The 13,850-nt window shown below is 42.8% G+C and overlaps 1 protein-coding gene across 1 annotated transcript in view; it reads right to left on the bottom strand.

Moving 5' to 3' along the window:
* Positions 1–743: 743 nt before the first annotated feature.
* Positions 744–13,850, bottom strand: part of TRIM66 (tripartite motif containing 66) — a 92,713-nt gene continuing 79,606 nt past the window's right edge. Inside the window, exons 15-20 of the mRNA XM_060262472.1 lie at positions 12,726–13,012; positions 10,137–10,269; positions 8,554–8,628; positions 7,536–7,688; positions 1,350–1,568; positions 744–1,069 (exon numbers count right to left, since the gene is read on the bottom strand). Of these exons, the coding sequence (XP_060118455.1) occupies positions 1,010–1,069; positions 1,350–1,568; positions 7,536–7,688; positions 8,554–8,628; positions 10,137–10,269; positions 12,726–13,012 (927 nt within the window). The 3' untranslated portion in view covers positions 744–1,009. The remainder of the gene's footprint in view (positions 1,070–1,349; positions 1,569–7,535; positions 7,689–8,553; positions 8,629–10,136; positions 10,270–12,725; positions 13,013–13,850) is intronic.

Here is a 13,850-nt window from a genome sequence, read left to right as displayed (position 1 = left end):
GGCGGCTGCCTAGTTGGCCTACTTCCACAAGCCAGCCCTGGCTAGAGTGGAAAGAATGTGGCACAGCTGAAGTTTCACAGTGAAATTGTGTGATCGGGGCAGGGGATTAAGGTCTTATATTGAATGAAACAACTGTATCTTCAGTTATAATCCTTAAAGTATCTGCATGAGACCTTCTTGCCCTTAAAATCTGACACTTTAGAGTTCGAATGGCAGGGTAAGAAAAAAAGTCCCTGAAGAAGCAAAATTGATGCACCAAGTTTTTTAAAAAAATCTGTAGCAGGATCACTTATGTGGTCATGCAGAGTGATGGGCTCCATAATCAACCCCCATCCGCAGTGCATATAGACTGACATAAACTGGACACAGGAAAGGTCTCAGCTGCTGGTGGCATCAGATGGGCATCCAACCAACTTAAGAAATATTGAACCATTTCAGCCCATGGTTATCCTCTAGCCCCTGTCAGAGATGAAGGCACCAGATATCATTTCATGACAAAGGAGTACATCTTATATGCAGTTCTATCACTTTATGGAGCTGGACAGTGCATTCCTCATACTAGATATATTTTGAATTCATTTCATTCTGTACAGACACAACAGACTTAAACAGACCTAGGATAAAATGGTTACATTTTAGTCCAATATAAACATGTATGGAACATGATAACATTACTAGATGGTTATGTTAGTTATGATCTATGAAATGAAAAAAGCCTGTATGAAATAATCTTAAAACCAGAATAACAAATGTTCTATTTTTATTAATAGTTGCTGTTGCAAATGACCAAAAAAATAGTGTAAATACAAATTATTAGGCAGAATGGATAGCAAGAGATAGATTAAAAATGTAATCTCCGCAAAGTTTCTTGAAGTAAAGTTGGTCAGTCACTGGTGTGAAGTTCAGATGAAATATCTAAGTGTTTTTATTTCCTCCCACGTTTTTATCACTGTCCTTTATTTTGATTGATATTTTGGGTTATTCACAGCATACCCAGCACCAGTGCAGGTCACACCTGAGAAAGTCCTTTAGCTGGCCAAAACATTGGTCTTTTCGTTTTTTCACTTTCCTGCATACAAAGGAAACAAAGCATAAATAGCTAGAAGATACAGCCTTCTCAAATATTATTTTATACAGTCTTCTGTTTGGTAAACTAGCTAGGTGGCTTGGAATAATTTCACTTATTCACCCCTTTGTTCCCAGAGACAAATGTATAACACTGATCATGGAGGCTGTCTTGGAATCTTATAGAAAGGACTAGCCTTAACTAACCCAAGCTGAACAGCACATTCCCATGTATTTTGTCAAGGCTCTACACCTTGCAAGTCTTTTTGCTTTTGCATTCTTACAGCATGCCGTCGCCTTCTTTTGGGCTGGATACATTCTTGTCTGTATGATGGCCAATGGAATTCCTTGGAGGCTGCTTGGCTATTTTCATGCTCCACTTCTTCTGAATCAGAATCATCTTGCTGCACCAAGGGGAAATGCTTTTCTGGGTAAATGTCTTTTAGCTTGCTTTCAAAGAATATTTCCAGGCATCGTCCAGCCTCAGCAACCTCTGAATCAGGCTACAAGGGAAAACACCACAGAATATTGTGACAGTGCTTTGTTCACTGTGTAAGACCTACTTTTCTTGAAAGCTTCTTGATTTTCTAATGCACCTACTAGATCTTATGCACTTCATCCTCTGTCTACTCTCCTTCCCTTTATTGTATAGTCACTGCTAAATATTAGAACTGTTGTAAGTCATTATCATTAAGCTGTTAGGTTGTAGGATAAAAGCAGAAACGTTAAATCAACTGTTCCCTGTGATTATTTTATAATTGCAGAGCAATATCTCTATTTTTACAACTGTTTCCTGCACCATGGTTAAGCCACAGATGCCACATGCTCATGCCTCATTTTCATTGATTAATCAAAGGCAGTAATGAGTTTCACAGAATGCTTTGGATGGGTTAGCCCTGCAAGTTAGATCATAAGCAGATAAGGATCAGCATTCATTTTAAGAACATAAGAGAAGCCATGTTGGATCAGGCCAATGGCCCATCCAATCCAACAATACACACACACACACACTGTGGCTAATAACCACTGATGGATCTCTGCTCCATATTTTTATCCAATCCCCTCTTAAAGCTGGCTATGCTTGTAGCCGCCACCACCTCCTGTGGCAGTGAATTCCGCATGTTAATCACCCTTTGGGTGAAGAAGTACTTCCTTTTATCCGTTTTAACCTGACTGCTCAGCAATTTCATTGAATGCCCATGAGTTCTTGTATTGTGAGAAAGGGAGAAAAGGACTTCTTTCTCTACTTTCTCCATCCCATGCATAATCTTGTAAACCTTTATCATGTCACCCCGCAGTTGACGTTTCTCCAAGCTAAAGAGCCCCAAGCATTTTAACCTTTCTTCATAGGAAAGTGTTCCAAACCTTTAATCATTCTAGTTGCCCCTTTCTGCACTTTTTCCAATGCTATAATATCCTTTTTGAGGTGCGGTGACGAGAATTGTACACAGTATTCCAAATGAGACCGCACCATCGATTTAAACATGGGCATTATGTGTCAGAACTTGTAACTGTTATGCCTGCCAAGCTTGGTAATGTTAGCCTAACTGACTCCATATTGTAACTGCATACTAACCCCGTATCCTTATAACTAGATCCACTAACTAAATGCTTTGCATTTCAAACAAACTGTAACCACTGAAGGGTGACAGATAGCCTCTGGAAAACATCTGCAGGTGTCCTTTGAAGCTGGCCTGCTAGAATATCACAGCAGGACTCCTTCCTCCCTTTGGAGATAAGGGACCCTGGGAACGGACAACTGTCTCCCAGAGTGTGAGAAATGGTTTTATTGTTTCTGTAACAACTGCATAAAGAATGTATCAATCGCTGAGCCCGTTATCAGTATCAACTTGTGCCTTCTCTGAACACAGTTCTCAATAAACGTCCTATACTTTTGCAACAAAGTAATGGGTCTCGTTTGAAGTTCTTCAAGTTCTGACATTATGATACTGGCTGATTTGTTATCAATACCCTTCCTAATAATTCCCAGCATGGCGTTGGCCTTTTTTATTGCAATCACACACTGTCTTGACATTTTCAGTGAGTTATCTACCATGACCCCAAGATCTCTCTCTTGGTCAGTCTCTGCCAGTTCACAACCCATCAACTTGTATTTGTAGCTGGGATTCTTGGCTCCAATGTGCATTACTTTGCACTTGGCCATACTGAACCTCATCTGCCACGTTGACGCCCACTCACTCAGCCTCAACAGATCCCTTTGGAGTACCTCACAATTCTCTCTGGTTCTCACTACCCTGAACAATTTAGTGTCATCTGCAAACTTGGCTACTTCACTGCTTACTCCCAACTCCAGATCATTAATGAACAAGTTAAAGAGCATGGGACCTAGTACTGAGCCCTGCAGCACCCCACTGCTTACCATCCTCCACTGTGAAGACTGCCCATTTATACTCACTCTCTGCTTCCTATTAATTAGGGAGTTTTTGATAGACAAGAGGACCTGTCCTTTTACTCCATGACACTCGAGCCAGTTTGGTGTAGTGGTTAAGTACGTGGACTCTTATCTGGGAGAACCGGGTTTGATTCCCCACTCCTCCACCTGCACCTGCTGGAATGGCCTTGAGTTAGCCATAGCTCTGGCAGAGGTTGTACTTGAAAGGGCAGCTGCTGTGAGAGCCCTCTTAGCTCCACCCACCTCACAGGGTGTCTGTTGTGGGGGGAGAAGATATAGGAGATTGTAAGCCACTCTGAGTCTCTGATTCAGAGAGAAGGGCGGGGTATAAATCTGCAGTCTTCTTCTTTTTCTTCTTCTTACTAAGGAGCCTTTGATGAGGAACTTTATTAAAAGCTTTCTGAAAGTCAAGGTAAACAACATCTATTGGGTCCCCTTTGTCCACATGTTTGTTCACCCCCTCAAAGAAATGCGACAGGTTAGTGAGGCAAGATCTTCCCTTACAGAACCCATGCTGAGTATTCCTCAATAACTTGTGTTCATCAATGTGCCTACTCATTCTGTTCTTGATAATGCTTTCTACCAACTTTCCCGGTATTGAAGTCAGACTCACTGGCCTGTAATTTCCCAGATCTCTTCTGGAACCCTTTTTAAAGATGGGGGTGACATTAGCTACCTTCCAATCCTCAGGAACAGAGGCAGATTTCAATGAAAGATCACATATTTTTGTCAGGAGATCCACAAGTTCAACTTTGAGTTCATTCAGAACTCTTGGATGCATGCCATCCGGACCTGGTGACATTAGTTTTTAATTTGTCTATCAGTTGTAGGACCTCCTCTCTTGTCACCTCAATCTGACTACGGTCTTTCAACACCCCTTCCAAAATTAGTGGTTCTGGAGCGGGCAAATATTTCTCATCTTCCACAGTGAAGACTGAGGCAAAACATGCATTCAGCTTCTCAGCCATTTCCCTATTCTCCTTCAGTAATCCTTTGCCCCCTTGGTCATCCAAGGGCCCCACTGCCTCCCTGGCTGGTTTCCTGCTTCTAATATATTTGAAGAAATTTTTATTGTTGGTTTTTATGTTTTTTGCAATATGCTCCTCATAGTCCCTTTTTGCCTGCCTGATCACAGTCTTGCATTTGATTTGCCACAGCCTGTGTTCCCTTTTATTAATCTCACTTGGACTAGCTTTTCACCGCTTAAAGGAGTCCATCTTACCTTTTACAGCTTCCATTACTTTGTTCGTTAACCATACAGGCCTTTTCTTATACTTGTTTGTGCCTTTCCTAACTTGTGGTATATATTTTATCTGAGCTTCTAGGATGGTACTTTTTAAATAGCCTCCAAGCTTCCCCAAGGGTTTTGACTGTATTTACCTTTCCTTTCAGTTTCCTCTTCACATGCCTCTCATCTCAGAGAATTTACCCCTTTTAAAGTTAAACGTGGTTGTGCTGGTCTTTTGGGGCAACTCCCTATTTATACAAATGGTGAAATCAATAACGTTATGGTCACTACTCCCAAGTGGTGCGATCCCTTTTATATCTCTCACCAAGTCTTGGGCATTACTTAGGACCAAAAACAGGATCACCCCACCTCTGGTAGATTCTGAGACCATCTGCTCCATAGCACAGCCATTGAGAGTATCCAGAAACTCAATCTCTTTCTCTCGACCTGAACACATATTGACCCAATCAATCTGCGGGTAGTTAAAATCACCTATTACGACACACATTTTACCCTTAACCACTATCTTTAATCCTTCCATCATATTATAATCATTCTCTATCTTTTGATTTGGTGGGCGATAACAAACTCCCATAGTTAAATTTCCTTTTGGGCCCTCTATTTCGACCCAAAGCATTTCTAGAAGGGAATCTCATTCTTTGACCTCAGTCTTACTGAACTGTATACCCTCTCTGACATACAGAGCCACCCCACCTCCAACCCTTTCCTCCCTATCCTTTCAATATAACTTATATCCAGGAATCACCGTGTCCCACTGATTCTCCTCATTCTACCAAGTTTCTGAAATTCCCACAATTTCTATGTTTTTCCCCAACACTAAACATTCCAACTCACCAATTTTACTTCGAACACTTCTAGCATTTGTATACAAACATCTATAAGTTCCCAGGCAAGTTAGGCCCACAACCTTCCTCCTGCTGCCTCGAGATTTTGGCAGACATTCCATACTGTTTGTCACCATCTCAGTGGACAACTCTGATTCATTACCCAGTAGAAAAGTAACAGCTAACCCTTCATCTCTTTGAGATGAGTCCTCTCAAACCAGGGACATTTCATCTCCTGTCCGCTTTCCTCCAAAATTTAGTTTAAAAACTGCTCTGCCACCTTTTTGATTTTAAGCGCCAGCAGCTTGGTTCCATCTGGGGACAAGTGGAGACCGTCTCTTTTGTACAGCTCCCGCTTGTTCCAGAAAGTATCCCAATGCCTAACAACCTTCCTTAAACCTTAAACCCTTCCTCCCTACTCCATCGTCTCATCCACACATTGGGACTTCTAATTTGTGCCTGTCTCTCCAGCCTTGCACATGGAACAGGTAGCACTTCTGAGAAGGCTACCTTGGAGGTCCTGGCCTTAAGTCTCCTGCCTAGCAGCTTAAATTTTTCCTCCAGGACCTCATGACTGCATTTCCCCACATCGTTGGTGCCAACATGCACCACGACCACTGGCTCCTCCCCAGCACTGTCTATCAGCCTATCTACAACATGCGTAATGTCCGCTACCTTCGCACCAGGCAGGCAAGTCACCATATGGTCAGTATGCAGTTTTGCCACCCAGCTGTCTACTTGCCTAAGGATCGAATCACCAACTACCAAGACCCCTCCCCCCCCTGCCCAGGGTTGGTTCCTTGGCACGAAAGGATACCCGCTCACCAACTGAAGAAGAGGTCCCTTCTGAGGGCGTATTCCCCTTATCCTCAGCATGGTGCCCTGTTCCCTCTCAACCCTCATGCTCCCTGTGGGGCTCAGAGTGGGGCTCATCTAATATGTCCCCGAGAGTCTTCCCCGAGTGCCTAACTGACTGTCTCTGCTTCTCCAGGCAGTCAGCTCAGCCTCAAGGGTATGAACTCATTCCCTGAGTACCAGGAGCTCCTTGCATCGAGCACACGCCCAAGACTTCTGTCCTGTGGGCAGATAGTCATACATGTGACACTCAGTGCAAAACATTGGAAAGCCCCCACCCCCCTGCTGGCATTCTACCTTCATGATAGCTTTTTTAAAATATACAGTTCCCTTTTAAATCCTGTTTGTTTATGTGGCTCTCCTTCTGGAGGGTCTACTTATCTTATTGGGAACACAAGGAAATAGGGATCTGGGTTCCTGGTCCTTACACAGCCCCCAGGCTAAGAGACACAGGCCAAGAGCCCTTTAGCTCTCACCCTTTAGCTCTTGCCCTTCAGCTTGTGCCTCTGGCAAGGCGCAGCTTAATAATGCAAAGAGGGTGGGGCCTCAGTCTGGCCCAGGAACACAGCCACTCCTAATCAATCAGCAACAATCACCTTCAGCCCACTCAAACCAAACAAACAGCAGTTCCCCAGCAACCACAAACTCAGAATTTTCAGCAATCACACAGTCACAAAAACTCAGAAATTCTCAGCAACTCCCCCAGCTGTTTAGAAAGTCAAACCTCACCCTTATAGCACTTCTTCTCTGCTCTCTCTCAGAGCTCTCAGAAATGTGCTCAGCCTCTGGCAAGGCACAGCTTAATAATTTTGCAAAGTCTCCACTTACCAGAATCATTCATAACTTTCACACCTCTCTCAATGTAAAGCCAAACCTGGTGCCAGTGTTTGCCCAGTGCACATCTGTCTTTATACTAATAAGAAGCTGCTATCAACTACAGCTCAGTGGCTACCTTGCCTTTAAAAAAAAAACACTGTGTAACCAATTTGACAGCTCCAGCTTGGGACTATTCAAAGCTGAATTAAAGAACAAAATCTCAAATCAAAATATTCATAGCAAGGTAGGAAGGCGGACACAATTCTTTGCAATGGTGATAATATGTGCTGCTTTCTGAATTGTAGATAGTTACATAGTTGAATGTTGCACAATTCCAGAACATAAGGCGCACATCTGCTACCAGCTCCTCAGAGGTGGAGTAGTGGAATTTGTTCTTTTTTTGGAGCTTTTTCTGGATAGTGGACAAGTCCATAGGCCTTTTGATGATTTGATAATAATGACGAGCCTATCAAGGAAGAAAGACGAAGGTCAAGGTTTAGAGTACTGATCATCACAATAGTCTTGCATGCCTCTAAACATTACTATGAAGCAGGCCACTGTTTTCTTCAACATACAAATAAAACAATGAGTGAAACTTAAAAGAGCAATGACAGGCTGAAAACGGTCTAACTAACAGATATCGGGGAAAAACATTAAAAGAGGGGTTTTTTACTTAGAAGAGGAGGCTAACAGGACACAGCAAAAGAGTCATTCTATTTATTTATTATTTATTTATTACGTTCAACTTATATCCCGCCCTCTCCGCAAGTGGACTCAGGGCGGCTCACAACATCATGTCAATACAGTTAAACCAATAAAACATATAAAACCATAATTTACATATTTCAATTTAAAAACCTGTTACAAGTTTAAAACCATTCTATGGTGCTGCATCCATACAATATAGGCGGTTAATGCCTTACAATTTAAGATGTGGAATCACTCCTGTGAAAGAACCTTATGAATCAGGAAAAAGGTCAACAGTCTGCAGTCACTTTCAGGGCTTTTTTTAGAGCAGGAATGAACAGGAATGCAGTTCCAGCTGGCTTGGCGCCAGGGGATGTGACCTAATATGCAAATGAGTTCCTGCTGGGCTTTTTCTGCAAAAAAAAAAAAAGCTCTACTCTGACATACTCTGAGATAAGATTATTTTGTAGCACGATACTTACCAGCCATTTCACTGAAAGAGGCAAATTAGTGCCTGCCAAGTCAACAGGATTGTTTCATAGAATACAGTACAGACTAGGATAGGGAAAATGTAGAAGATCAAAAAAGAGATTTCTAGAATGGTGTTTGTTGCTGGTGGTGGTTTGACCTTGTGTAATACTTACTAGGGGGCTGACTGGTTCATGGAATGGTAGGCTCAGGCTATTGCAGAACAGTGAAAGTACCAGTTTCTCACACTTCTGTAAAACAAAGGTTGGCAATTATGTTTTTAAACATTAGCTGCGTCAATGTCTATTTGTACTGTTTAAGAGCTTTTGCTCAGATAATTTATTTCTCAATTTTTATTTATTTTATTTATTTAATAGGCTTATATTCCGCCCTTTCCCATAACAGGCTCAGGGCAGATCACAACATAAATTGGATAATAAAAAACCTACAATTCAAATTTAAAACAATACAATAAAACCAAAACAGTAGAACAATAAAACGAAACAAGGTGCATCACTGGTGGAAAGGGCACATTTCACAAATACAACAGTTTTTGGCCAAGAAGAAGTGATGGTTTTAATAATCAGATTCAGCACCACAAGGCTGTAAAGCATGATGTCACAACAAGCGAGGCTGACTGATGGAACAGTTGGTGGAATAGGACGCCCATTGCCTCAACCAAAAGCCTGGCGGAACAGCTCCATCTTACAGGCAGTAGCTCAGGTAGGGCCTGGATCTCCATAGGGAGCTGATTCCACCAGGCAGGAGCCAGAGCCAAAAAAGCCCTGGCCCTGGTTGAGGCAAGACAGACATGCTTCGGGCCAAGGGTGGTCAGGAGGTGATGTGTAGCAGACCACCACACCCTCTGGGGCATATATGGGGAAAGGCAGTCCCCCAAGTATGTCAGTCCCAGGCTGTGTAAGGCTTTGAATGTCAATACCAAAACCCTGAAGTGGATCCGGTACTCAATTGGTAGGCAGTGCAGTTGGCGCAGCACCGGCCGAATGCTTGCCCGTAAAGAAAATGCAGTTAACAGCCATGCTGCCATGTTTTGCACTAGCTGGAGTTTCCAGATCAGCCCCAACAACAAGCCTGCGTAGAACGAGTTACAGTAATCCAGCCTGGAAGTGACCATTGCATGGACACTGTAGCTAAATCCTGGAGGGAAAGAGAGAGCGCCAGCTGTCCGATCTACCAAAGATGATAGAAGGCAAATCGAGCAACTGCTGTGACCTGGGTCTCTATGGGAAGTGAGACATCCAGTGTCACTCCCAGACGCTTTACCTTCTGAGCCGACACAAGAGATGCACTGTCCAGGGTTGGGAGTCGGCAGCCCAGCTCCAGTCCCCCTCGGTTCAGGAACAGGATCTCAGTCTTAGCTGGATTAACTAACTAATTGCTCTAACTAATCCAGCTAAAATTAATGGGATAATAGCTAGTTTGAGCTTGACAGTGTTTTGTATCTTGATTCCACCCGTTTTGAAGGTATAAGTTATGATCTCAAAATATGAGGAAAAAGTCACAAGATTAGTTGAACAAACCAAAGTACTGTATACTTTCCAAACATGGCTGTGTAGAATTGACCCTGAGGTATATGGGTTTTCCACAGATGGCGTTTACTGCATTTAGTTTGCCTTTTTATCCCATGGGGTGATTCCGGATTCATATATACATACTTAAGAGGTAGTATTCATCACTGAAGAAGAAAAAGGGTTTTGTCATTCATTGTCAATATTACTATGAAGATATCTAGACTTACCTTCTGGTCATAGTCATCAAGGCCAAAAGGTGCTCTTGTGTGCATTAGTGTGTTGTTGAAGCGTATGTTTTCACAGTCATATTCTATCTCTGGCTTCTCAACATTGCGGCAAAGTGTACAAACCCATTCTCCTCTGAAACACAGAAACAAAAAATAGCAGCAGATTGTTGCTGTAGATGACTAGACACTTGAATAAAAACACCAACCACCAAAAGTCTTGATAAGCATGATGCAGATTTTGCTGTACTGGCTACCACAAGCAACCACTACAGCGCTTTTCTGTGTTTTCTTTGTTGCCAGTGTGGCTCCTGATGTGACACATTGGCAACAGGGAATCCACACAGTAAGTTTAATTCTGTGCTGCCCTTGTTTCTGTTTGCAACTTTCCTTACACACTGTATAACACTGCACATTTTGTTGTTTGTTTAGTTTTGTATATGCTTTGCAGTGATATATTGAGATGCAGGGACTATGAGAAATGCTCAGGGTCACCTTTTTCCCACAGGTGTATGTTCCTTGCCACTGATTGGCTCCTTTTCTCACCATTGAGAACTTGTTTCCATGAGTGAACAGTCCACCACCACCCTTTTTTGAATTGCAAGTAATACCCTTAGCAGTCTTTTAGTTTAGCTTAGCAAAATCTGCCAAGAACATGGCCAATCTCTGTACTAATTCCTCAGGAAAAGAAAAGCTACTTGGGAAAATGACAACTTCCATAAACCTGCAGAGGAACAAGAGTGAAACAACAAGGCAGATTTTCCACCCAACTGATCAATGATATATTCTTGGAATCTGGATTCCTGTTGGGGGAGGAGAGGGATGTTTTCCTTCTCTGTGATCTTGTTTCTCTGAGGTGCCATTCAACAATTGAGATATATGGCAATATGTCATATTGCTAATTCAGCATTTGTTTACTCCTCACAAACTGGAATTCCAAGTGTGTGGTTTACAATTCTGGGTTTTCATAAGAAAACATTTCCCAGTTGGTTTCCAACCCAATAGTCTTTCTTTCTTTCTTTCTTTCTTTCTTTCTTTCTTTCTTTCTTTCTTTCTTTCTTTCTTTCTTTCTTTCTTTCTTTCTTTCTTTCTTTCTTTCTTTCTTTCTTGGGCAGAGAGATCACAATTAAGGACACCAATTAAATTCCCTAGTAGATTGACTGTTGCCCTAACTGCTCCCATCTGGGAGAGTAGCAATTCAGACAACTGTCAACAAAATGGCTTTCTCTCCGGAGCAATACAGCTATTTGGTTGACAACTTGACAGATTCTTTTTGGGGGGTGGGGGGTGGGGGTGGGAGAGGCAATGGCAAACTAACCCGTAAAAATGTCTGCCATGAAAACGTTGTGATGCGGCATCACCCCAGAGTTGGAAACGACTGGTGCTTGCACAGGGAACTACCTTTACCTTTATTACATTTGGGGAGACAAATCACTTTCAAAGTAAATTGATTACTATTGTGTCATGGCTGCTTAGTGATTCACTTGAAACAGTCAAGGTTGCAGTGGGATGTACTTAGTGCATCCTCTATCTTCTCCTCACCCCAGATGGAAAACAAATACATATATACTTTTTCTCTATCACAGGTTTGCTCTTGTGTGTTAGACCAGGGATGTCAAACATGCGGCTTGGCCGCAGAGGGCTCTTATCAGGCCCCTGAGCAACTAGCTGTCATCTGCTTCCTTCTTATATCTTGCTTCCTTCTGCTTAACAGCTTGCTTTGCAGGACTTGCTAAATTGCATAGGAGCTACAGAGCAAAACCTCTATTTTCTCCATTGGCTGAGGCTCCTCCCTTGGGGAGGAAGGGGGGAGGCAGAGCTTATTTTTCCAGGCTCTCTCAATCATACAGCTAAGCCAAGCCTCTCTTCCTTCTATTGGCTGAGGCTCCCCCCCCCCGAGTCCCCTGGGGAAGGAAGGAAAGAGCTAGAGCTTCCTTTGCCCATTTCCCTGGATCCCATGGGAGCAATACAAAGAAAGCACCTTTAAGACTGAGTGCTAACATTTTACGCATGTTTTAAGTGTGTGCGCGCGCGTGTGTGTAATAGGTATATACATGGCCCGGCCCGACATGGCTTGGCCCAACCCAACATGGCCTGGCCCAACAAGGTCTCATTTATGTCAGATCCAACCCTCGTAACAAATGAGTTTGACACCCCTGTATTAGTCTGCTTTAACACAGCCTTGCTGATTTTCCATTTTCAAATGCACAGCAGAGATACATCACTCTGGCACACAATTTTAAAAAAACAGAATATGTAAATTAAAAAACAAACAAAACAGAAGCCACCAAAAAGGGCAACATGATGGGTGGCACAATTTGAATTGGGACAGATGTTCCAGGAAAAAAAACCAAAACAATGCATGCCTCGAATACATTTGGGGTGGAAACATTGGACTAAAGAAACCTCGGAAAACATGCAGAAGGAATGGAAAAGCAATGAAGCTGTGAAGAAGTTCCAAAATAACCAGTTGAATAAAGGCACCCAAACCAGGCCAAATAAGGCTGTTTACAAATCACAGTTTATGACCACAAACGGTATTCTATCCATGCATTAAAAGGAACAGATATTGCCTGCTCTGCTTGCACTCACACAGGAAAGCTGAGCAAGGCAGGAACATGGCATGAGAGGTGATACACCTTTGGGCAGTAATCACAGCACAGCAGTTCTCCTCCATTCAGACAAACAGCACAGAAGTCCTCATTCTCAATAGGGCTGTCTTCCTGGGAAAGCACAGCTTTCTTCGGGTTGTTACTAAACCTATGATCTACAGGAGGAGGCAATGCTTGCTCTGTTGGTTGTCTTGAAGGGATTCTTTGGTCATCTATCTTCTCAGGCTTGGCATTTAGTCCTTTATTAGATGAATTTCCTTGATTGATCTTGGAAGAAAAGTAAAATTCAACTTTAAAAAATCAGAATGCAGAAGCTTAAATACAGTTAATAAATGTTTCCAATATTGTTTTCAATAAGATTTATATCCCAGCTTTCTGACATTCGATTTCTGACAAAATCGGATTCTGTTTGGAGTGGCCCTCGAACTGGACTCTGAACCAAGCCAAAAGGCCCCCACCCAAACCAAGCCCATGTGTCCACTTCAGTTCCAGCCACAACAAGCCACAGCCAAGGGTAGGGAGGTGGAATCATCCAGGAAGGGTTAAATGACTGGCAGCCATTTAACCTGTCCCTTTTGCAAAACTGACAAGTGTAATGGCTTGCAGCCATTTCAACCTAACCGGGGGGAGGGGGGGTTGCACCTGTTAGCTGTTAGGTTGAAATAGCTGCCAGCCATTTTACTGGTTGTTTCTGCTTCCCCCACGCTTCAAAACAGGGGGAAGCAAAAATTGACTGATGAAATGACTCATAGACATTTCAACCTAACAGTGGGACAGGTGTACCCATTATCTCTTCTGTTGAAATGGCTGGAAACCATTTCACCAGTCTGTTTCATTTTCCCCCACTTCAAAGCAGGCAGAAGTGAAACCAAGTTTCACAAGCCATTTCAATTTAACAGCTCAGCTGCAGACCCCACAACATTCAGCTGTTAGATTTAAATGGCCCAAACAGCCAAACCGGACAAATGTCTGATAAATGTTCAGGGAATATTCAGCCCTGAACATTGGTTTGGGGGCTCTGAACCAGCCCGAGTCTGTGCCAAATTTTGACTTGTGAGCCAGTTCATGTCCATCCCTACCCTAATCTCATGTGAGATTAAAATAT

This window comes from Heteronotia binoei, chromosome 21 (genome assembly GCF_032191835.1).
Source record: "Heteronotia binoei isolate CCM8104 ecotype False Entrance Well chromosome 21, APGP_CSIRO_Hbin_v1, whole genome shotgun sequence".
Taxonomy (NCBI): domain Eukaryota; kingdom Metazoa; phylum Chordata; class Lepidosauria; order Squamata; family Gekkonidae; genus Heteronotia; species Heteronotia binoei.
The sequence above is the reverse complement of the archived record's forward strand: the minus strand, read 5'-3'. Positions and strand labels throughout refer to the sequence as shown.